We start from the raw sequence: 23,531 nt of genomic DNA on the forward strand, positions 1-23,531 counted from the left end.
CCAGAGCCCAACAGAGGGGTGTGCTGTGGGGGGTACTGGAGAGAGAGGAGCTTGGGAAACCCTTCCAAACCATACTCTGTAGACCGTCAGCGCCTGGAGACTCTACTTTTCCAGTTTTGCAGAGTGTTGTTGTGTTGAAGGTATTGCTTTAGCCAATCGATCTTTGTGACACTATCAAAAATAATATGGATTGATAAACAGCTGAAGGAGTACAGGAATACCTGTGCCTGGTGTGTAAATGTACTGAAAAGCAGTTGATGATTGCCCCCTTTTCACATAAAACGATAGACTGGGTAGCCCCGCCCATTCTGTCTGTGATTTCAGTTCGCCCTGCAGACAACCCTTTTCCCCCTGGCGCGCTATTGGCTGGTTTAACACAATGGCGACAGGGAGGCGACGGCAAGCAGCCAATTGCGTACAGAGTCGTTTAAATTAGGCCCATTGATCAGGCCTCTTGTGCAGCTTCCCCAGACCAACGTGCAATCTACGTTTGAGCTTGGTCTGGCAATAGCCAGGCTAATGAAACGAATCACAGGGATAATGAACTAGAGGGCATACAACCTCAAACCAGGGTGGCTTGTATAATTTATATAATTTAAAGTAGTTTCACTTCGCTCACTAACGGAAACTGTTGGGTACTTGAACATCTCTCTGGCTCCTTGGATGAAGTCCTGACTAGACTACTGAAAGAGCATTTTATCAATTCTTAATCACTCCTGGCTCCGTTCCTGCATATTTTAAAAATGCTTCAGCTGAATCGCTCCTCTCTGTGACCACCATGAGTTACTACATACCAATCCCATCGCAGTTACATTTTATATCCAAGTTGTTGCTTTTAAGTCGGGCTTGTGATGTTGCCAAAGTACTTGGTTATGCAGATGCTAGTGACCACACCATCTCAGCACCGTTAGACCTTAGTGAGGCCAATTAATCATTATATCAATCATCCCATCGACATCATAGAGGCGACTAAGAATCTCTGACTTTCAGGTTTTATCTGACAAATAGACAAAAATAAACACTTGGGCAAGCATAGCCTCTTCTATGAGTTTCTGAAGCCTGTTTAGTCCCCCATTTTCAAATTAGTATGGTTTTCCCCATGAATTGACAGTGAGAGTCTTGCTAGTCTAAAGGTTCCTACACTAAAGGCTCCCTCTTTCTACAAGACAAGTGTTTGGTTCTACCGTTATGTCTCAATTTAAACCAGGGGACAATCTTTTCTAAGTCAACTATTGAATATTGCTGTTGACAAATGTCTTTACATGACATAACCCTTGATACAGTACTATACTTAATTCTTCTCAGAACGGCTTAAGTCAATGTTTGTTTGTGGAACTCTTGCTCCTTGTTAGCCTAGCGAGAGCCAGCCCTACAACACGAAAAGGACAGGGAGGGAAAAGATCACGTATGACTGACTGGTAGGACCAGGCTAGCTGGCGCTAACTTCGAGGATCGATGTGTTCTATGGAGCGTTTGCTGTCAGGACTTCTGGAACAGTCTCACGGAGCAGACGAAAACCTTGAAACTTCCTTCGTCATCATTCATCTCCTTACACTTAAGTGACAGTGAATTAACACAGAGGGTGATCATTATAATTTCTGACCCGTTGTCGAAATAATGTTCATGATTAATAATTTAAATGTCCAGGCAATTATGGGCCATGTCCGTCTTCCAGGGCTTGCTCCAGAGCCACAATGAAAAACACTGGATTGTACTTAAGTTATTGAATATTCATCATTCTCCGTGTAGAAAAACAACAGCAGTTAAAAGCAACCTTGTGTTTATTGAACATCTGAAACCAGAGTGCATTAATATGAATACGGCTCTGGGAATGACAACAGAAAACATAACAGGGGGAAAAAAACATCCTCTTTATATCCATAATAAAGAGGGGCGAATCTATCTCGCAATCTGTCTTTATGACCATTGCGAGCCCAGGGCTGCCATTTCAACGCGCACACGCACATGCAAATGCACCCACACACACACACACACACACACACACACACACACACACACACACACACACACACACACACACACACACACACACACACACACACACACACACACACACACACACACACACACACACAGTTTCAACAGTAGAGCAGAGATGGAATGAGAACGAGATACCGTGACATCAAAACATCTGGTTTACTCTGTTCCCTTGGTGAAGGGTAAGTGTGTGTGTTGTTGTGTGTCATCGTGTTTGTCATTTAGTGTGTATCTGTGTGTTTCTGTGTTTGTGCATGTGTGCGTGTGTACATGTCAGTCCATTGTGTGTGTGTGTGTGTGTGTGTGTGTGTGCTTGCATGTGTGTGTTTGTGCATGCGTACTTGCATGTGTGTGTGAGTGTGAACAGTCAGGCTCTCAGTCATCGTTTCATGTTGGTGAGCCGAACTTCTTTCTCGCGTTCAAACTGTCGATGGTCGACGCGCTCCAGGAAGTTCTTCCGCTCCACGTACCTACACACACACACACACACACACACACACACACACACACACACACACACACACACACACACACACACACACACACACACACACACACACACACACACACACACACACACACACAAAAGGAAAACAAGTTAAAGAGCTACAGAAGCTACTAGCATTGTCAGCCTCGGCAGTATGTAATGTAGCTTAGTTACCTACTCCATCTTCCCCTCCATAAATTAAATTCACAGCAGTCCTGCATCTTTCAAAAGCTCTTGTTCTGCTTTGCCCTCCATCTGACATACTTCTGTATTTTGATAAAGGTGCATTTGAATAACGAGCACTTATTTCAAAAAACAACAAAAAAAAACAAAAACAAAACATCACTTCCAAGTTGAGACTAAATTAGTCCCGGTGTCCCAGCCAGTAAAAACCAGAGATATATGGCAGAAGTAATTTTTACTTTTTCGCTTTACTTTCCAGCCTGTAACTTGACATTGACAACGCTGCTCTCTAATTTAGGGCTCAGTAATTATGTTCGGCTCGGGCCAACATTGGTTCACCAGTGCTATTCATTGGATGGCCCTTGTGGGTTTTGGGGAAGAGTTAGCGCATGGGAAGATCATTTAACTGGGCTGAAATGTTGAATCCAAATATCCACCTCAATAGATTCTCGTTACAAATCCCAAATATTTTCAAATTTCATTATTTACGCAACCAACGTCTAATTTGGCGCATATCCTTCTATGGTTTGTGTGTGATTTAAAATTGTTATAATTTATGGAGCCATCACTTTGGAGAACAATAGACAAAAAATTAGCCACCACTTCAGGACATGAATAGCTATTATTTATAGCCAGAGAAACGCATCTGCCTGATATTGAGTAACTAGTGGTGGATGATCATCAGCCAGATAGGATAGTAACTTTACAAAACTAAAATGGAGGAAAGCTGAACCAATCATCTTTCCATGGGCTATGGTAACATGGTGAGCATTTTGTTAAATGATTACCAGTTTTGTCGCTAAACCACAATAGCCAATTTCATTAAACCGTCACATTTTCTGTGAAGACTGTACACTCAGTTGTTACCCTTGTCGACGAAGATCACTGTGTTACCAGCAAGCAATTAAAATCAATGAAATGGGTTTGACAGAGTGTGACTGGGGTTTAGTGCGTGGAAACATTTATTTTAAAAAGGCACAGGGTTCTGTCTGCAGGAATAAATGAAACGTGGGCATATAGAGTAACTCGAGGGACAGTGGAGGCTCACACACACCCTCACTGCGTGGATACTCCAGTGTGACAGCCCGCCTGCATGAGTCTGGCTCATTCCCTATCTTTGGGTCTTGTCTGCATGCATTACCCATCGTTAATGTCGATGCGTCGCCTGTCGCATTCTGAGTTTGCTCCCGGGGCCTGACGAAACGGCGCGCATGCAAACGTGTTTACTTTGGGGAAGACGCATGATGATGTGTTTGTGTTTGCATTACTTGGAGTGTGGGTTTATTGTCAAATTGTATTTGCGAATACACATGGGTATGAGTGTGTGTGTGTGCGTGTTTGATGAGAGTCGGTGTTTGTGTGTGCGCACACACGCGTCTTCTGTCGATTGGATTCAGTGGGCTGAGTCATGTGGCCCCTAGTTGCCCCTGGTAACCGAACGATGATGTCAAGGTTAATTAGCATCGCCAGAAGAGGGTGAAATGATGCCTCCCTCTTCTCATATCCGCTCATCTCCATTCCTCTCTCCCTCTCTCTCTCTCCCATCTCACTCTTCCTCTCTCTCTCTCTCTCTCTCTCTCCCTCTCCTATATTCATCTGTCGCCCAAAACCATTCCACATTCCCCTCATCTTTCATCCCTCTTTTTATATGATCCTCTCTCCAACTTTTAAATTGAATCCGGGTCAGATGCATCACATGAAGGACCACGCCTCCTTCTCCAACCTCCTCCTCCTCCTCCTCCTCTTCTACATCATCAATCTTCTCGTCGAGTAATAGATCGACTAGACGCTATTCCCAATATATTCTTCCTCTTATTGTCCTTCTTCCATTTGACCACCAGAAGCAGACCCATGGAGGGGGGGGGGCCTCTGAGCGTTCCACCTAGCCATTAATGTGTGAGACACACACCAGTGAAGACCATTTAATCATCAGTGTGATGGGAGGGAAGGACAGAAGATTTACACCTGGGAACGATGATGAAATGAACCCACACTGGTCTAAATCTCAAGCCTCCCCATACAACCAGTTTATATTTACAACCGGAATCAGCATATAATCATTTAACAACATTGAGGTTTTTCCTTTGGGGGGGTAGGAAAATCCATGTTTCAGGCGGAGGAATAGTTTAATTTAAAAGACAAGATCAACCTTATTAATCCCAGGCAGGAAACGTTGTGTGTAATTTAAAAAAGATGTATTGGTGATTTACGACTGAAGCCCGGGTAATACCCGGGGCCTTTTCTTTGAGATATTCGGAACAATTAACTTCCCCTCCGTCGTCTGCTGCCCTCATTTTAGGGGGAACATTAAATATTTCGGAGGCAGTGGCGCAAGTCGCTTTATGGTGGATATATTTAAGATGGGAGATAAGTAGCCACAGTAACATCAGCTTTATCGTTGTTCCACTGTTATTTAAGTCTCTGTGTGCGTTTGGTCACCGACTACTACAGACCTCCTCTGACTCTGCCGTAAAGCTAGGGCTGAACGATTTGGGAAATAACCTAATTGCGATTATTTCAACCAATATTGTGATTGCGATTCTGTATATGCGATTTTTATTTTAAAAGTTCCTTATGTTCTGTATAACTCACTAAACACAAGTCATAAATCATTCAGTAGTATGACCAACACAACATTCGAAGCAGTCAACATATAAACTGCTCTTTCTTTGTGTTGAGATGACTTGATGCATGAATTGATTTTATAACATCTATATTAAGCTATTGAGTTGTAAAATAAATATAAATACGAATCTTCCTGATCTCCAGTCAGTAACAGTAACATACATCACACCCCCCCCCCCCCCCCCCCCCAAAACAATACTTTTATTTAGCTGTTGAGATTTGCAAATCGCATTCTATCACAACGCCATGTCGGTTTGAATTCGAGCGATCTTCCAGCCCTACATAAATCTTGAATTGAGCCTCCTCACCCTTCCTTGCCGCGGTTGTGGATGGCCAGTTCCTCCGTGATGCCCTCCTCAGACTTGAACGTGTCCCAGTCCATCTTGGACTTCTCCAGGGTGCTCATCTTCTGCTTCTTGCCCCCGATCTGGCCCAGGATGCCGGACATGCCGACCGCCCGCTTCACGCTGGGACCCCCCCCCCCCCCGAGATCAGAGAGAAAAAACACAAACAGACAAACAAAACACACACACACGCATGGTTAGGTCAGGGCCAGGTTGACAGGACAGGAGGCGCTAGGCTAGGCGCTAGGCTAGGCGCTAGGCTAGGCGCTAGGCGCTAGGCTAGGCGCTAGGCTAGGCGTTGCGGCCGACAGATGCCAACTGTAGCGTGAATATAGATGCAGGCTTGAACCACTCCGACTGCGTGTGCATCGCGATCGCACACAACCCCAAACAAACAATGACAGTGTTATCACAGGAGTCCTGTTAGAATCCTGTGTTATCCAGGTTAAGTCGAGGTCAGTGGATGCACAGTTTAGCGCGATGTCACTCAACCGTACGGAAGCAACCATACCGAACCGATCATATAGAATCCGGGGCTTCTGCGGGTCTTTATTGGTCACGGTGTTCGCAAGCACATCTGCTGTGGCTTTTATCCCCCTTCAGCGCGTGCGTGCATGCACAAAATGGTGTCTCAACATTTGTCTGACGTGTGTGTGTGTGTGTGTGTGTGTGTGTGTGTGTGTGTGTGTGTGTGTGTGTGTGTGTGTGTGTGTGTGTGTGTGTGTGTGTGTGTGTGTGTGTGTGTGTGTGTGTGTGTGTGGGAGAGGCTGATCTTCTTTCCATTCCCTGCAGATTGTTTGCGGCGGCGGTCGGGGACGTCGCTCCGCCGGGGCCAGCCGGAGAGAATGTATTTGCCACGGCGCTCCAGCGGGGAAACGCAGAACATGGAATTACACGCCGTGAGGAGCTTAGAGAGAGGGGCCTCGCGGGGGCCCGGGGCCCTAGCTGCTGGCCCCGATGGGTCACGGAGCCAACGCCGATTATGACGATGACGGGGCGCAGCATCGCCAGAAGGGGGGGGGTGTTTAAAAATATACATTAAGGAGTTGAGCCGAGTGGTCAGAGACCCCCAGTGTGCTGAGCAGCACACATCACTGTTATTAATGTGATGATGGTGGTTATTTGGTAGAAAAGCATGGCTTCACCGCGTAGTGACGGTAAATAAACAACATTTTCTGATGCTTCATGATGACCAATAATAAAAATACTTGGAAGTCAATGACAGATTTCTGTCTTCCATCACTTTAAACCACTCAACAAAATAGGGGCGGGTTCGAATTGTTCAGTGTTATTCCGCGGAGGGCTATTACCCTGCGCCTGATACCGGCGGAGGGTACACCCCAGGTCCCCCGTGTCGCCCTCGGAGACCGCGGTACTGGGTCACACCACACCTCACCAGGATCTGACCTACATGCCAGGACGACGGACAGCCCACCTCGTTTCTGGATGATTCTTGGGATACGTTTGCTTGTTTTTTTATATCAAGCAGATGAAACGGGGGGGATGTATTTGGCAAGCATCGTGGCGAATACTCCACCCAAGTCCGCAAAAGTAAACCCCTTTCTGAACTAAGAAAAACAAGCAAGTTCACACTGGCAAGAAAACATAAAGTAAGATGTTAATGGGCTGAACTCTTTTTGCCTCGTTTTAAAAAGGAAGCAACATTAAGATATGTGGAGCCTGCGCGGCTGTAAAACGCCTGCTCGGCTTTCATTTCCTAGAGAACGGCTAGAAAGAAGCTATGTGAGGGGAAACCAGGAGAGGAAAAAGGCCATAACAAGCATGGACATAAAACGGTGTGAGGAAGCTGACCTTGATGTCTAAGTCTCCTTCAATTTCCTGGGGTCACATGGGGAGGTGTGTGTGTGTGTCTGTGTGTGTGTGTGTGTGTGTGTGTGTGTGTGTGTGTGTGTGCGCAAACAAGCATGCACACATATACACTCAGAGACGTGATCAGCCCTTTAGCTAATGACGATGTTTATGTCGTGTTCCACGCCATTTGCAGGCTGGTACGACATGCTGCGAACGCATTCTCCCATGTAACGCGTATAACAGCTTGTCGCTCGCTCGCGCGCACACACACACACACACACACACACACACACACACACACACACACACACACACACACACACACACACACACACACACACACACACACACACACACACACACACACACACACACACACACACACACACACACTAGTGTGGACGGACGGTAACAGCGGCTGAGGCCAGCTATGGTCCGCCACTAACCGGGGTTATAATAATGGCCGCTGGATACACAGCCAGCGCCGAGCCCTGGCTGTGACGCGTCGACTCGCCTACTTAGACAGCACTGAGAGGGTCTACAAGCAGAGACCACTGGGGGGGCCGTCACGAAGGAGAAGAGGGAAAGGAGTGTCGCCACCACAGAGGTCAGAGAGCGCAGTCCGGGGTTCTTTTGAAAACTCCAGACACTAAGTTAGTTTCACTTTGAAGCTCCAGACAGACCGGGCGGGCGGAGGTCCAATTACAAATCCTAACGAGGTGACGCCATTAACAAAATATTGACTCTCTTAACAACCTTATGCACGGCCCATACATTTAATGCGAGTTTGATTTCAAATTATTTCCATTTGTTCTATCAAATTGTGCATGCGCCGGAAAACAAGTCTGTCAGTCTTTCTGTTTGTCTGTCGGTCAAACACAGAGGTCTTCTCCAGAGAATCCCCGCTCAATTGCAGGATAATCAGGCAAGTCGTTTCAAAATGGCTGCAAAAATCCAACGTGATGGAAATTGGACGTGTCGGTTAGCGTGTCGGTAAACTCTGCCATGACCAAAGGATGACTGTGGAATTAGCCAAATCTCATCAGTGCTATGGACAGAATGGACATGGTCATCTACGGCACCGTATTGAACGTATTTGAATTAAAATGATTAGGAGAAGAATACATCATACAGTAACAATGGGCTGCCGGCTCTTTGAGCTCGGGACTCCATAACTCACAACTGCACACCTGCTCCACACAACACATACCAACTCTCTCTGATGCCACGCTGCTCTTTACATGGCCAGCTGGGGATCTGTTCCCACCACAATGACGGACCGACAGACAGAGAACCAGACAGAGGGAGAACGGGACGGAGGGAGGGACGGACAGGGGGACAGACAGACAGCCAGACAGGGCGACAGGGAGACAGGGAGAAAGACAGAGACACAGACAGAGAGAGACAGAAAGAGAAAGAGAAAGAGAAAGAGACAGAGACAGAGAGAGAGAGGGAGATAAAAAGGAGAGAGAGAGAGAGAGAGAGAGACAGTCTGAGAGACAGACAGAGAGAGATAAAAAGGAGAGAAACACTGAGCCCTTTTATACAAAGCGATGTGAGAACATTTTAACCAGAAATCGTGAGTGACCAAAAATGTGAGGCAGAGACGCAGGAGGAAGAGAAGCCTGCTCTAGTCTTTGGTGTGCCACAGCTGCCTCCTCCAAATCGGCACTTCCCTTCGTTCCTGGAGGAAACGCCATACTGGGGCGTTCTGAGCCATATTGCTGCACGTCCTGCTGAAAAGGGTTCTGCTTGATGTGGACGCAGTGGAGAGGGTTGTGTGAGAGAAGTCAGCTGCTGTGATTTTATATTGCAGTCTAAAAAAGGTTCCCACACTGAGGGGTTTCGTGTAGTGTTGGTGTGTGGTACCTAGGACAGGATAGAAGCACACGGGCTCATCCCGACAGGCTCAAGTGGATCTCAAATAATAACGCGTGCCCATTGAGAAACGGTGGCCTGGTGTGTGTTTGATGTGATCATTGGAAGATTCACTTGAGCCATCCTCATTTAAAAAAGCATTTTTTTCTGCTTTCTACTATAAAGGGTGCGTGTAAAGATTTTTGGAGGATTATATTCTGATTATAGAATATATTTTTTCTTGCTTGTGCTCTGTGAAATATTTGTTAAGAGGCTACGAAGGCAAAACACAGACCTAGATCGGCAGAAACAAAAAAACAAAAAAACGCAATTAGATAAATTAGCCCACCCAGCTAATGGGCTACAGTGTCACCCATTAGCATTGTTAACATGCCAAGTTCGCCTCTTCCTGACACACACTCTTGCATGCACTGCGTTCATTAGAATGCCATATGTTATCCTGCGGTATAAAATAAACAAAAACATGCTTATGCTTGTGTGCATTACGGTATTCCCACAGTTTAAAGACACCAGATGTCGAGGGCTCTGAAGGGACACACGTGCACACGAACGCACGTACGAGAGCCGTGGTGGGAAAAGCAGTAGACTGCCTGCCCAGAAACAGAGTTGTTATCCGTGTAAAACAGACACACACACACACACATGCGGATTGTCCGTCTCTAAATGCACGGGAAAAAAGTTGACCTGACGCAGAGAAAACTTTTTTTTGCGGGGCTGCATATCAAATATCCGTGGAACGCTCACTGCCCAATCAGGATGGTTAAAGCTGCCAAGCCTTCCCTGATTACAGATTTAATCAACTTGCTAATTAGAAAACCGCCAGCCCCTCCCCATGCTCCCGGTGTTCCAATCAGGAGCAGCCGGGTGTAGAGAGGAGCAGGGAACAGCGTCCCTGAAGGCTTGTTCATTGTCTTCCTTGCGTCTGGCTTCAGCCCAACAGGTACAGAGGCCGATACCTGAGACTGATCGATGCTTCTAGTGATGACAGAGCCTTTTTTTTAACCGATATTCTGTATAAAAAGTAATGTGGCTCATGCAGTCCTACTGCGGGAAAAAAGTAAATCACAAAATACATGAATAATTTACCTCAGCACACAAAATTGTAAAAACGCAGATTTGACCATCATTTTCCAGTCCATACACGTTTCTTCAGCCGTGATTCCAAAGTGTTCTCCGTCCACACTTCAGTGCCTCATGTTTCAGTCACAGCTTCAGTCCCGTCTCCCATGGGAAGGCCCGGAACACTTCGGCTGACCCTCAATGTCTCGGTGCAGCCACGATCATACATTCAGTGTTCCCGAAACCCTCCTTTTTCGTACTCTTTCCACAACTACACTACAGCGCTATGTGTACACTAGGGAAAGCCTCTTTGAAAAAAAGAATGCTGGATGAAACTGCTGTTTCAGTGGGGACGGACAGAAGGCAAAAAAACGAGGGCTGTCAGTTAAACGCGTTATTAACGGCGTTAACGCAAACCAATTTTAACGGCGTTAAATTTTTTATCGCGCGATTAACGCAATTCTTTTATTAAAATAAAAAATAAAAGAAGCAGTAGCCTGACTGCTATGTTCAAATGACATTTGTTCAAAGCAGTCGTTTAATTGCACTATAGGCTCTTTTTTTGTACCGTCCTGTTTTGATCAGTATATGCCAATATTGTTATCAATAAAAAATCATTTGCACAAGGCAAGCCGACGCACTTCACCATGTTGATAAGAGAATTAAAATGGGAAGAATTAATGGGACAAAGAAATCAAGGGATATTTAGCATAGAAAAATAATTTGCGGTTAATCGCGATTAATTGGAGTTAACTATGACATTAATGCGATTAATCACGATTAAATATTTTAATCGCTTGACAGCTCTAAAAAAAACATTTGAGAAAAATAAAAGGATGTGGATTGAAACCGAAGTAACCGATACACAACACCGACCAGACTTCCTGTAACTCGCACCGCATTCAGATCAATGGTCGCAGCCTCTGGCAGGCGGGAGCCTCGATGCGTTTGTATTCAGCCCGTGTTTAAAATGCAGCATCAGGCGGGAGGCAAACGACATACATACAAAGCCAGATACACATGCAGGGGAACACCTGATGAACACCAAATGATAAGCCGTAGGGATAGGCGGAAAGAAAGAAAGAAAGAAAAAGATTCCTGGGAGTGATGCAAAACGTTGCTTCTGCAATAGTTGTATCGTCAGGTTGACAATGTATACATGGTTCTTTGATACAAGCATCAAAGAATGTCAGACGCCTACATTTTATGCAAGTGGAACCGTCCTATAGGAGGTGCTATAGTGTATTCGCCTATCGGATTTGGTGTTCGCGTTACAATCTGCGGTGCAGTCACATTCATTTGAAAGAAATATGGCATTCGGTCAAACCCGAAAAAACCCAGAGCTCAACCCACATGTTAAACAAAAGAAGATACAATTTTAGGGAAAAAAACGATCCCAAAAATATTTTAAGAATCTTAATATTAACAGAATCGCAATACATATCCCATCACTCCAAAGTGTACTATGGAATCGTGCGTTCCGAACCCATTCCCGATCACCCACGTCATCAGGAAGATGAACACATAGCAGCGAGAAGTCAGGCTCCTCTCCCAACACCGACCCTGCCGGCCGTACGGTCCACTCTGTACCAGACTGAATTGCTCCCACTTTGTATGTGTACTCCCGATAAATGCACCATGAGTTGAAGATCCGGGTGTGCGCTAGTTAGTCATTCTGCCATCCACGCATGCAGAGCCGCAAGGCCTCACACCGGACAGCACACATTGGAGCAGTGGGCACGATTTTACGAGTCATTTATTGGATGTGTGCATCATTAAATTTACAACAGGAGTCCAGCTTTCATTGGGATGAAACACTGACACACAGACAGAGAGACAGAGAGAGACACACACACACACACACACACACACACACACACACACACACACACACACACACACACACACACACACACACACACACACACACACACACACACACACACACACACACACACACGTTTCCAAAGAATAATGTTTATTTTTCTAAATACAGAGGTAAAGGAACAGGGTCAAGAGAGATAACAATACAATTATGTATAGCATCAAGCATGATGGCCGTGTGTGTGGGCGTGCGTGTGTGTGCTGTGCATGTACCTGTGTGTGTGTGTGTGGGGGGGGGGGGGTCAACGTGCTCGTGGCCAATGTCATGTCAGGCGGCAGCGAACCCAGAAGGAGGTGCAGCGTGATCAATAAACCAATCAGCGTCTGCCAAAGACCTCCGTCAGCCCTGGGATCAATACGGCAATACAGATGAACAGCCAACAAACACTGAGGGCGCGCAAGAGCGCAGGCACACACACCCCCCCCCACCCCCCTGACTAGAGACAGCCTGTGGGATCGATGGAGGACCACGCAGAACCTCACAGCCAGGTGTGTGTGAGCCAATGAGCTGAATGGGGGGCGTTTTTTTTAATCGAGTCCACGGGACATTCTGAACCAAACCAGGGGATAGGCTGAGCTCTACATAGTGACTTACCCCGAGCCCAACTAAACCGACATCTTTGTTAAGAGATAACCTCAACTTAATCATCTCCGACACTGCGAAAACAGAACAATGTCTGTTTCAGCACAAAGGCGACCCTACCCTATGTAAGCACACTAAACTAGTTAACACACTATACCACAATAATTAATACGACGATTAAGACGAGTGAGAGCTTTTGTTTTTAACAGGTAAGCCGCAGAGTCCAATTCCGACGGGGATTCCGACCCTTATAATCTCGGTCCGAAGATGAGCTTCAGCTGCCATTTAGATAAATGTCTCCATGATATCCGTCAAAAGGATATCATAACGACGTTAGCTGAAGGCGCCAAGTTCGGCAAGGCTCAAGTGGATTAGTTCTTGGCCAGGTGTCTGGTGTTGACGTATGTGTATCACGACATGCCCGTTACACAGCTCAATACACAGGGGGCGGGGCTGGCTGATTACAGCAGGAGAGGCAGACACCAACAGTTTACTAATTTGTTTTAACAAGCAATTAATAAATTTGTCATTATGGTTGGCAAAAATATTTAAGCGGTTTTAAAGTTAAAAGCAGACGTGCGGGGGTTTTCAAACTGATTAAAAGGTTACATGAGGAAGACGTATAAAAAATTGTTGTTGCATAAAGATTACAATATACAACAAAATGTCAGCCCTAGAGGTAGCCAGACAGCATTTGGTCTGATCACCAAAATACTTAATATTCTGGAAGCTTCACGAAAGCGTTTCACGAACCGTCTAGTTTTACAGAATATTTTGCATGAAAATTAACCAGCGGCTTGCAGTGATCCTGAGTGTGGCAGATTGAAATGAATACAGAGACGGAGATGAGGTAATTGTCGCCCCAAAGCTCCCGAGTCACAGATGTCTGGGATTTGAGTAAGACGTGATGCAGGGGGAAACGAGACCACCACAACACAGCTCCCCTCATACTGAGGAAGAGCTGCTATTCAAAGGCAGTCAGCAGAATGGAAAAATCTGCCGCATTTAGAGCGCATGGTCGCTTTGTGAATGCGTCGGGGTGCGTGTGTGTGTGTGCAGAGACAGAGACAGGGAGACAGTGTGTGTGTGTTTGCGTGTGCGTGTGTGTGTGTGTAAGTTACTGCTGGCCTGCGTCAGCATAAAGTAGAGCAGGAGAGCGGGAATAAAAGAGGAGGTGGGAGGAGAGCTGCTGTCTACAGAGGAGCAACCGAGGTAAAATGAAGACGGGAGAGAGACACAGACCTAGAGGGAGAGAAAGAGCGACAGAGGGAAGAAATATGGGATTAAAAGCGACAGAAATACTGTGTGTGTGTGTGTGTGTGTGTGTGTGTGTGTGTGTGTGTGTGTGTGTGTGTGTGTGTGTGTGTGTGTGTGTGTGTGTGTGTGTGTGTGTGTGTGTGTGTGTGTGTGTGTGTGTGTGTGAGAGAGAGAGAGAGAGAGAGAGAGAGACAGATAGGCCGGGGTAAGGGGCAATTACACCGGAAGGCATTGCTAATAATGTCACGTCTGCAGAAGGCATTGTTTGCCTGAGGTATGGCTCACACATCCACTGATCAGTCAACCAACACCAAAGGGGGCTTTCAAACCCAAAGCTTCATTGTTCCATACGGCTTCGAACGACAGTGCTTCCTATTTAATTAAGAAAATATAGAAATGTTTCGCAAAGAGATTGTTGACGTTAAAAGCATGACAGAAGATTAGGCAATTTTTTCAACAGTCCCTTTGGGATTTACAATTCATTGAAATGAGAAAATGATTGCTAGTTGGAGTCAGTGTTTACTTCACCCAGCATATTGTGGATGGCATCTTATGGTTGCTTGCCACTGAGAAATGAACTGAACCCCATTGAGAATGTTGATATGGTTCAATAGGAGCAAGTCCATGTTTATGAGAGTGAGTGTGTGCAGAGTGTAGGGAGTGGTTCTTAAGTCCATTTCCTGTTGTGTTGGGCACCACCGTGTAGTGTAGTGTATGCACACACACACACACACACACACACACACACACACACACACACACACACACACGTAGAGGACGTACTGTACTTCCTGTCTACTTGAAGATGATTTCCCGCTTCCTGTCAAGGGATTTAGAGGAAAGAGAGAGAGAGACTCCACCCAGATTCATTATTCTCCATCATACCAACGAGGGGAGTCATTCTCAACCAATCCATGTGTGCCAATGGATTGTGGAGGCGGACACACACACACACACACACACACACACACACACACACACACACACACACACACACACACACACACACACACACACACACACACACACACACACACACACACACACACACACACACACACACACACACACAAAAATCATTGTTGTTTTGATAGCTGTGTGTGACAAAAGGGGAACTTGAAGCAGAAAATTAATTCCTCTAATAACAGATATTGACTCACACACACACACACACAGACACACACCCACAACACACACATTGTAATCTCATTATTTACTTGTCTGCTTGAGTGAATTTGTTTTATAACTCATATGTGGGAATGTGTGTGTGTGTGTGTGTGCTTCTGCAAAAGTGTGTGTGTGTGTGTGTGTGTGTGTGATTTCAGTGAGGAGATGTAGACCATTACTCTCATGTCACAGAGAAACACACAGTCTCTAATAAGCGAAAACACAGACTGCATACCAATGCCCACACCTTATGGGGATAGTGTGTGTGGCTGGCCTGGAACAGAAAGCAGAGACCCAGTTTGCTAAAGCTTATCGACTCCTCTACTGCGTTCTCTGTCAGACTTATGCTTTGGATGTCCAGAAAGGTATTGTATTAATGCTGATGATCATTGCAACTAATATACTAAAATAGGCGTATTGACATCTGCTGAAATGGCAGAGTGAGTGAGTAAGTGAGTTTGTGCGTACGCTCGCTTACGTGTTTGTGAGTATTTTTGTGTACGTGTGTATGTGTAGGCATGCGTATAACGTACCTCGGCCCAGGTAGTCCAGGCAGTCTGACGGGTGCGGAGCTCTGCTTGGGTTGTTGTTGTTGCGGCGGTGGATCCAGTGGGCTGCTCTGGGTCTTCAGGTAGTCCTTGGCCTCGCGTGAGTCAGCAGCCACCTCCTTGGTTACCCTGGGAAGGCGAACAGGGTCAGACCCAGTAATGAAACACAATTGGCGTCCTAAACATGGGGTTGGCCCCGTTACCTTTGTCTGGTCAGCTGTTGGAACAATAGTTGTATTTTAATTCATTGTCATTGTGTCGACATGTTCAATGATCAACATGAAAGTCATGTTGATGATATACCAAATTAAATAGGGGGGGGGGGGATTGGAGTGTCTCATCTTGAAGTTGAGTTTTCAGATGGTATGATTATTAGCTGTCGCTCTGAAGTGCCAGCGTCTTGTCCTTTGGAACTGAAGTCCTCAGAGTCGTGTTTATATCCCTGAACTACAGAGGGATTTGTGAGGTGGTCATTATTATAATCAATCATCAAAGTAGTTGTTTATTGCAGCTCTATAAAGCATTTCATACTGCCATCCCATTCAAGTGGGTGAATGTCCCCTGGCTGATGTAGAGACCTCTATATCGCCCTTCTGAATGACAACTATTAACTCTGTCCCTGCTTGAGCAATCAAGACAATCCCACTATTAACACATACAGATAATATAAACATGAGGATTTCAGACCCTCCCTACACGCATTCAAACACACGCACACCATTCAAACACACACACACACACACACACACACACACACACACACACACACACACACACACACACACACACACACACACACACACACACACACACACACACACACACACACACACACACACACACACACACGATGACACCAACAAAGTCTTGTCAAACTTTTCCAATTGTCGCCAGATCCGTAGGTAACCATGGCAACGAGAAGGAAGGAGGATGGGGGCAGCAGTGCGAGGAAGAAACGGGACGCACGCATGCATGCAAACAGAGAGATAGAAGGAAACGCGTGGATATAATTAGACATCATCATTTATTTATGGAGATAATATAATGTCTCTTTCCATCAAATAAAACCAAAAAGGTATTGTCGGCCACGGCCCAGGAGGGATGAAAAGATACGCCGTGCAGTCATCAGTCACACACAGAGGGAAAGGTATACCTTCCCTTATTCCTAATGACACATCACACCGTAATACATCAACTCAACCAACCCTGCTGTGCATTCCTGATGTCACCACGACACCTTGATGACAGACAGCGGACAGCGTTGCAGCTCAATACAGCCCCAGGCTCCACGAACAGCGCCCCCCCCGCGTGCTTCTTACTCAGTTAAAATTAATGTCACCCTTTGAAGTAATTTCCGTCCAATACCCGCAGACATTGTTCCTTTGCGTCATGGTGTTGCGTGAGGCTACGCTCGCTCACCATGCAAAGCATGTTCCATGAGAACCACTTTTAAGGGGGTTGTTTGTGTAACGGATGGATCAGAAGGGAAGCACTGCAGGCAGGACATTTCCTTGTTCGGATTCACAATCAATTTCCCTCGATCATAAACGCTACACGCACGGTTTTGGCCTGCAAGATTGCTCATACGGGGCAATCTGATGAATTTGTGCGCGCGGTGCTGATCAGAGAACAGCTAGCTCGGCATGCCTTCAGACATATCTGTGCGGATTCAGTTTATATTGCAACAGTGTGAGGCTTTAAGCTGAAACCTCACCGGCCAAATTATATTAATTGAATGTAAAATGTTTCTGCGTGCCCAACAAAGTCACGGGTTTAAGCCGGCCAACATTCTCCACCATACCGTATTGAATGGTATGAAACTAACGTTTGTACTTTTCAGTTCCAGGCCAAGTGAGTAGGATCCAGTCTGCAGTGATTGAGGTTGTATCTACCCATGACACCCCAATCGGGCATGTGCTTCTGATTGGGGCATTATTCCAATAAATAACACGGCCTTAGTCTCCATGGAACCGTAGCTGGTAGACATTGTTTCCAATTAGGCCGGCTAGACAGGAAACTGTTCTGGAGGTCCCTCGAACCATGCTAACACCCCAGATCAGAGAGATCTTACAGGCTTTGTGGTGGTCTTCCCCCTTTTGACCTTTTCAGCAACAGACCAATTCTTTAATCCAGGCCAATGGACCCGCTTCATTTATATGCTTTCATTTTTACGTCTTTGGGTTTCATGAAATGCTCAAAATGAAAGTTACTATTATTACGATTATTATTATATCGATTTTTAAATATAAAGGAAAGATGAATTCACATGTGTGGACTGTGGACTGACCAGATCGGCTCCTAGTCTGTTGTGATAAGGGGGCACCTTGGCTTCTTGGTAAATAAAATAACTACCGTTAAGTAATTATTCATTATAAACTAAAGAAGAAAACAAACTACTTTAATACGCTTCAAATTGTGTTTTGAAAACAACCGTAATCAAATCACGGTTCAAGTCGGCCACTCAAATCCCTACAAGCTGCGCGCGGTTAGCGGTTCCCTAGAAGGGGCCTAGGGCGCACTCTGCGTTCCCCCACAGGAAATCAAGGCCTTATATGGAACAACAGCATAAACACAGCAGACAACAACCCCTCCGCCCCCTAGGGAACTTTCATATTATATACATTCACATTAAACCAGCGCCAAGCAGGAGAATCAATCACCTGGTGACCAGTTTAAGGCGGGCCCCCCCCCATGATAAGTGATCTATGCTAATTCCAGCGTAGCCTTAATTACAAAGCAGAGCGGAACACCGCACACATAGCAAGAGAGAGAGAGGAGAGAGGAGAGGGGGAGACTTGTGTGGATCGGGGATGGTGAACCAAAGCATATTTTCACTGGCTGGGTACTAATCTTTCCGTGATGAAATGTGAAACTGGCAGTAAGGACATTCTGGGTTCTCGTCGTCAGTTCTTATTTGGGCCCCGTGTAGTTAAAGCATTAAGTCAAGTGCTCTTAAATAAGACGCCGCACACACACACAGGGGTCCGCCCCCTTCTTGTCCACAGTGACAACGTAATGTTTTAATGGGACTTCTGCGGTGCCGTGGTAACTGTACGGGAGGAACGCCGCGAAGAACGCACGAAGAGCGCTCCAAAAGTACTTTAACAGCAGAGTACTCACTTTCAAATGATGATACACCCACACACGGATATAAACAGTGCACACTTCTGCATTGAATGTCCTTCTTAAGGTCAATGTTCTTGTAGATTTGCAAATGGAGACTGGTGGGCGATTACCCATTGAACTGCATGACTTCAGTACCATCCACCGCCACTACCACGACCACCACCACCACCACCACACTCAAGTAACGATGTGCTTTCCCCTGAATGATATATGCTAATCATACACTGCGATAATTATGCACAATTTGTCAAGGAAATGTGCTGTTTGTTTGTGACTGGATTCGGTTGAAGGGAGAAGTTAGGAGGAAAATGTAATTAGAGACTATGTCGTTTGCCAGTGACCCACAACTCTGGAAAACATGAGATGGGACTGTTGACGATCTGGGTGTACCGAGGGCCTTTGAAGCGAGCGGAGTGCATCGTGGGAGCGTGATGGACTTCGGACCGTCTTTCATCCTGATTCATGCCATGTTTGGTTCTGAATGGTCCGTTTGCCGACCGGTAACCGGGCCTAATGAGCACCAGCGAGGCTGTCAGAGTCACACCATCTGTATATGAATTCCCCCCCCCCGTTTACTGAAAACACTAAATAACATTTGCCCACATGACACGAAACAGAAGCATGAGAGAGCCTGACCTGTGTGTGTGTGTGTGTGTGTGTGTGTGTGTGTGTGTGTGTGTGTGTGTGTGTGTGTGTGTGTGTGTGTGTGTGTGTGTGTGTGTGTGTGTGTGTGTGTGTGTGTGCGCCTTCATCCAGGTGACAACCGCAACCATTTGAAAGCGAAATCAATTTAACGATGACTAACTAACTCGAGCTCTGTTTGCTCTCTTCCCTCCTGAATAATTAGGAATAGTAGTTTTTTTCTCCCCTCTGAAACATCTGTGTTAAGTGACAGCCAGGCACAGTTTAATATGCAGGGAAGGGACTTGGGTATAGCTGCATATTGTTTCCCTTAACTAGCTGAGGCACAGATAGTTTGGAGAAAGCACTTCATTAATCCAAAGAATAGATTCTGCATGCTACTTCAACAGGCAGGCTCTGGAACGTCTCTTGGGAAGCTTGAGGACAGCACTGCAAAGGTCTTACACCATGAGTAGCTAGCTATACACCCATGTGTAAGACATCGACGTACAGTATGTGGTTTAATTATTATTTTGTATATTACACATTTCTTCCTCGCACCGAACCAACACACAAACCACTTGTCTGGGTAACCTAGTGGCAATAAACCACATTCTGATTCAGACATGAGCAATAACATGGACTGCCTTAACATTGCCGTATCCATGACAGTTTTGCTGCAGCACCATTGGGTTTTCAAAACAGCATACCCCAAATCATATCTTCACATTTCTCCAGTGAAGAGAAATGCATTGGTTCTGTGGTGAACCCTGACCCTTTTTCTACAAGGACTCCCTACCCTTCATGATGAGACCTGGTCGATTTGGCTTATCAGAATGTAATAATTGTATCATAATATCCTAAGGTCAAAATGGACCAAAGATAAATTCATTTTTTTTTTATCATCTGTGTATCCCCCTCTTCCCTCCCAAACTGCATGCATCATTTCCTGTGTCTGATTTTCCCATATTTGCCAGGAATGACAAATCGCCATCTTTTCAGCATGATTGATTCTCCCACAGACAGCATTACATTGGATGACAAGTAGAAAAAACACTCCATGTGGAGATTTAACATTAATGTGTACCCGAGTCTGATTGTATTACCCTGGTATTAATATCACCCTTATAACCTGTCAGAAATAGCCACTGTCGCATTACTTGCTTATTTGCAACACACACACACACACACACACACACACACACACACACACACACACACACACACACACACACACACACACACACACACACACACACACACACACACACACACACACACACACACACACAGAGCAGGGCTGCCCAGGATACATCCATTATAAAATCCATTATCCACTGGATTTAAGTTAGAGCCAAGAGCTCTTCAAGGCATAAATGGGAAAGTGGGTTTCCGCTGAGAATTGGCTGGCTTCAACAAACAATAAAAGGGACTGAGCTGAGCAAATGGGTTTTAATTAAAGCTTGGGAATGTGTTTGGAACTTTAAAGCTTTATTGCCATCTAGTGGGGAGGATTGGCCTAGACAAGGAGACTGATAATTTAAAGTACAACAATATAAAAAACTGTTAGAATCAGTGGCCAATACTGTTAATTAAGTAGTCAAATCTACCATCCACCGGACAATCAATACATCACTTCAGCCCAGTATTCAATATTAATTGAATGTTGGATTGGCAGAGGACTGAAAGTACAACTCCGGTAGTTGTTAATAAAAAATGTCTGTGAATCTGCTGCCCCTCAGATTTCTTGTGCATTAAATTCTTTAAATTGTTGTACAACAATAGGTGGCAAGTCGGTTTCCACCGCAGTCTGAATTCAGCGCTTTTAGAAAGCCACAGGACATGGCATTCTCGTCCCATTATAGTAGAGGGCGCTAGGAACAAAGAATGAAGCAACCCATATGGCATGCTCTAGTCTAGCAGATTATATGGGAGGAACCAAGATTGGTCCATTACTTTCCAGTGTTGTCTGGATGTCAGAATATTTGAAACTACCTAGCATTCTCAAGCAGGTGTCAATCAAAAAAACACAAACACACGCAAATACTTTGTTTCTCCGCTCCAATGCATGCATGGTTGCTTACATCCATGGGTCTGGCCATGTTTAGAGTGTAGTGGTTCTGTGTAGTTTGAGGAAATTATCCAGTTAATAAAACCCTGAGTGGAAAGGGGGGGGGGGGGGGGATATTCAAACACCTACCGAACTTCCTCTCCAGCAAAGTCAAACACCTTGGTGATGGTAACCGTGGACGACTCTGCAGGCTTAGTGGGCTCTGGGGCTTTGGTTTCCAGGGATACCGTCGGTTTCCTCGGCGACGAAGCCTCGGCCTGGAGAGAGAGAGACGGAGAGTATGTGAACACACAAGGATAGCTAGAAAGAGCTTGGGCTACACAATGTATTTAATTTGATTAAATATTTTTTGCTATATATAACTACAATGATACCTTTATAAAACTATGATTCACTATGTTTTTGCCAAGTCTCCAATTTGTTAGAATTTGTCAAAAAGTTGAAATATTTGGATTATTTTAACGAGACTGTGTACCACAATGAAGTAATTAAACAAACGTGATGCCACCCCAAACTTACCTCACTTAACCACCTATGTTTTGTTTTGACTGCTTCAACACAGTCTAGCAATCGGAGGTTGTGAAATACCTGCTCTGTGCTGCTGGCTTCTTCAGGAGAAGCAGACGGTTTGGGTCTGGTTCCGACGTCACTCAGGAAACTGGCCCAAAGATCATCTGCCTTCTTCTTCTGTTTCACCTCTTCCGGCGCCACCACGACCCACGGCTCCTCGTCTTTCTCGTTTGTGACCGTTCCTTCATCGTTATTCCCTTCCTCTTTATCTCCATCCACTTTCAGTATTCCCTTTTTCCTCTTGCTGGTGATGTTGGAAAAACATGACAACAAATCAACAATTGCCATTGTGAATCACATTCAAGACAAGGGGCTTCAACCTCACTGTGCTAAGTTAACCACGACGTACTCGCCTCAACTTCTACGTCAGGTACATGAACCCAACCCACCGCATGCCAAGAATGTCGTCCTTCCTCTTCGTCTTCGTCTTTGTCTTCTTCTTGGAACCATCACTGGTCTGTGGCACACCGTCTATTTCGTCCAGTGGGTCCTCTTTGACACATTCGTTCATGTCATCTTCGCTGAGGTTGTCAGCTAGACATAGAAAAGGGCCAAAGGTAGAATGAGATAAAATCGAGGACAGAATAAGGTTAGTCATAAGGGGAACACATATATCTGGTAGCACACATATTTGGGCCACCGTTGATCTGCCCCAATGAGAACTCAACACAGTTGAACAGTGATGGGGGTTAAAGTATTACTTTAGCAATACTTATAGATTATCACTTGTTTGTTTATAGGCATGTAGTCCAAACGTAACAAAATGGGATAGCTTTGAGACAGAAACGGTCGGGTTCTCACAATAACCAAATGCATAACTGTATATTTACCCGAAGGGACGTAGTCAGCATCAGCATTTGACGAATAACCGTCCGAATCGTAGTCAGAATAGTTCATCTTTGATCTGCTGTAGTGTAACGTTATATTTAAATAGCAATAAGTAAATTGGCGATTCAATCGGAAATACAGACGAATACGGACCTATAACATATGCCGTTAGACAACGAGGCTATTTTCACGGCTTACAAATGATGGATGAATATGGCAATATGACGCAAAATTAGTTTGCATGTAAAATAATCTCTATTTCTAAGTCTTTTGAGTGTAAAACGTGCTCTTTCTTGGCATTGTATTCGTAATGGGATAACAAAACCTCACTTCCTGTTACCTAAACTACGGGAAGCCCAACTGTCCATATTGATTGCAGACTTATACGCTAATGTTTATAGGCAAGTTTAGCCATTACATATATTTTATTACCAATAATAAATACAACAGCAACTACTTTCGGAAAATTATACACTTAAATTTGCCTTCT

General features: G+C 45.2%; 1 protein-coding gene across 1 annotated transcript; it reads right to left on the reverse strand.

The window, feature by feature from the left end:
- Positions 1-736: 736 nt before the first annotated feature.
- On the reverse strand, positions 737-23,385 carry cfdp1 (craniofacial development protein 1). Its single transcript, XM_056598534.1, has 8 exons — positions 23,195-23,385; positions 23,044-23,120; positions 22,603-22,747; positions 22,232-22,457; positions 21,773-21,900; positions 15,811-15,954; positions 5,602-5,760; positions 737-2,468 (listed from the first exon to the last, which is right to left on the reverse strand). The coding sequence occupies exons 2-8, from the start codon at positions 23,108-23,110 to the stop codon at positions 2,378-2,380; spliced, it is 960 nt and encodes a 319-aa protein (XP_056454509.1). The 5' UTR covers positions 23,111-23,120; positions 23,195-23,385; the 3' UTR covers positions 737-2,377.
- Between the last annotated feature and the right edge of the window lie 146 nt (positions 23,386-23,531).

This window comes from Gadus chalcogrammus, chromosome 9 (assembly GCF_026213295.1).
Source record: "Gadus chalcogrammus isolate NIFS_2021 chromosome 9, NIFS_Gcha_1.0, whole genome shotgun sequence".
In the NCBI taxonomy this organism is placed as follows: Eukaryota; Metazoa; Chordata; class Actinopteri; order Gadiformes; family Gadidae; genus Gadus; species Gadus chalcogrammus.

Bases quoted from the DNA above. Each gene is read 5' to 3' on its own strand.
- cfdp1 (XM_056598534.1), bottom strand. From the start codon at position 23,110: ATGAACTATTCTGACTACGATTCGGACGGTTATTCGTCAAATGCTGAT. The intron at 21,901-22,231 runs GTATTTCACAAC...CTCTCTCTCCAG, and splicing joins AAGCCAGCAGCACAGAGCAG to GCCGAGGCTTCGTCGCCGAG. The intron at 15,955-21,772 runs GTAGGTGTTTGA...TCGCCTTCCCAG, and splicing joins TTTGCTGGAGAGGAAGTTCG to GGTAACCAAGGAGGTGGCTG.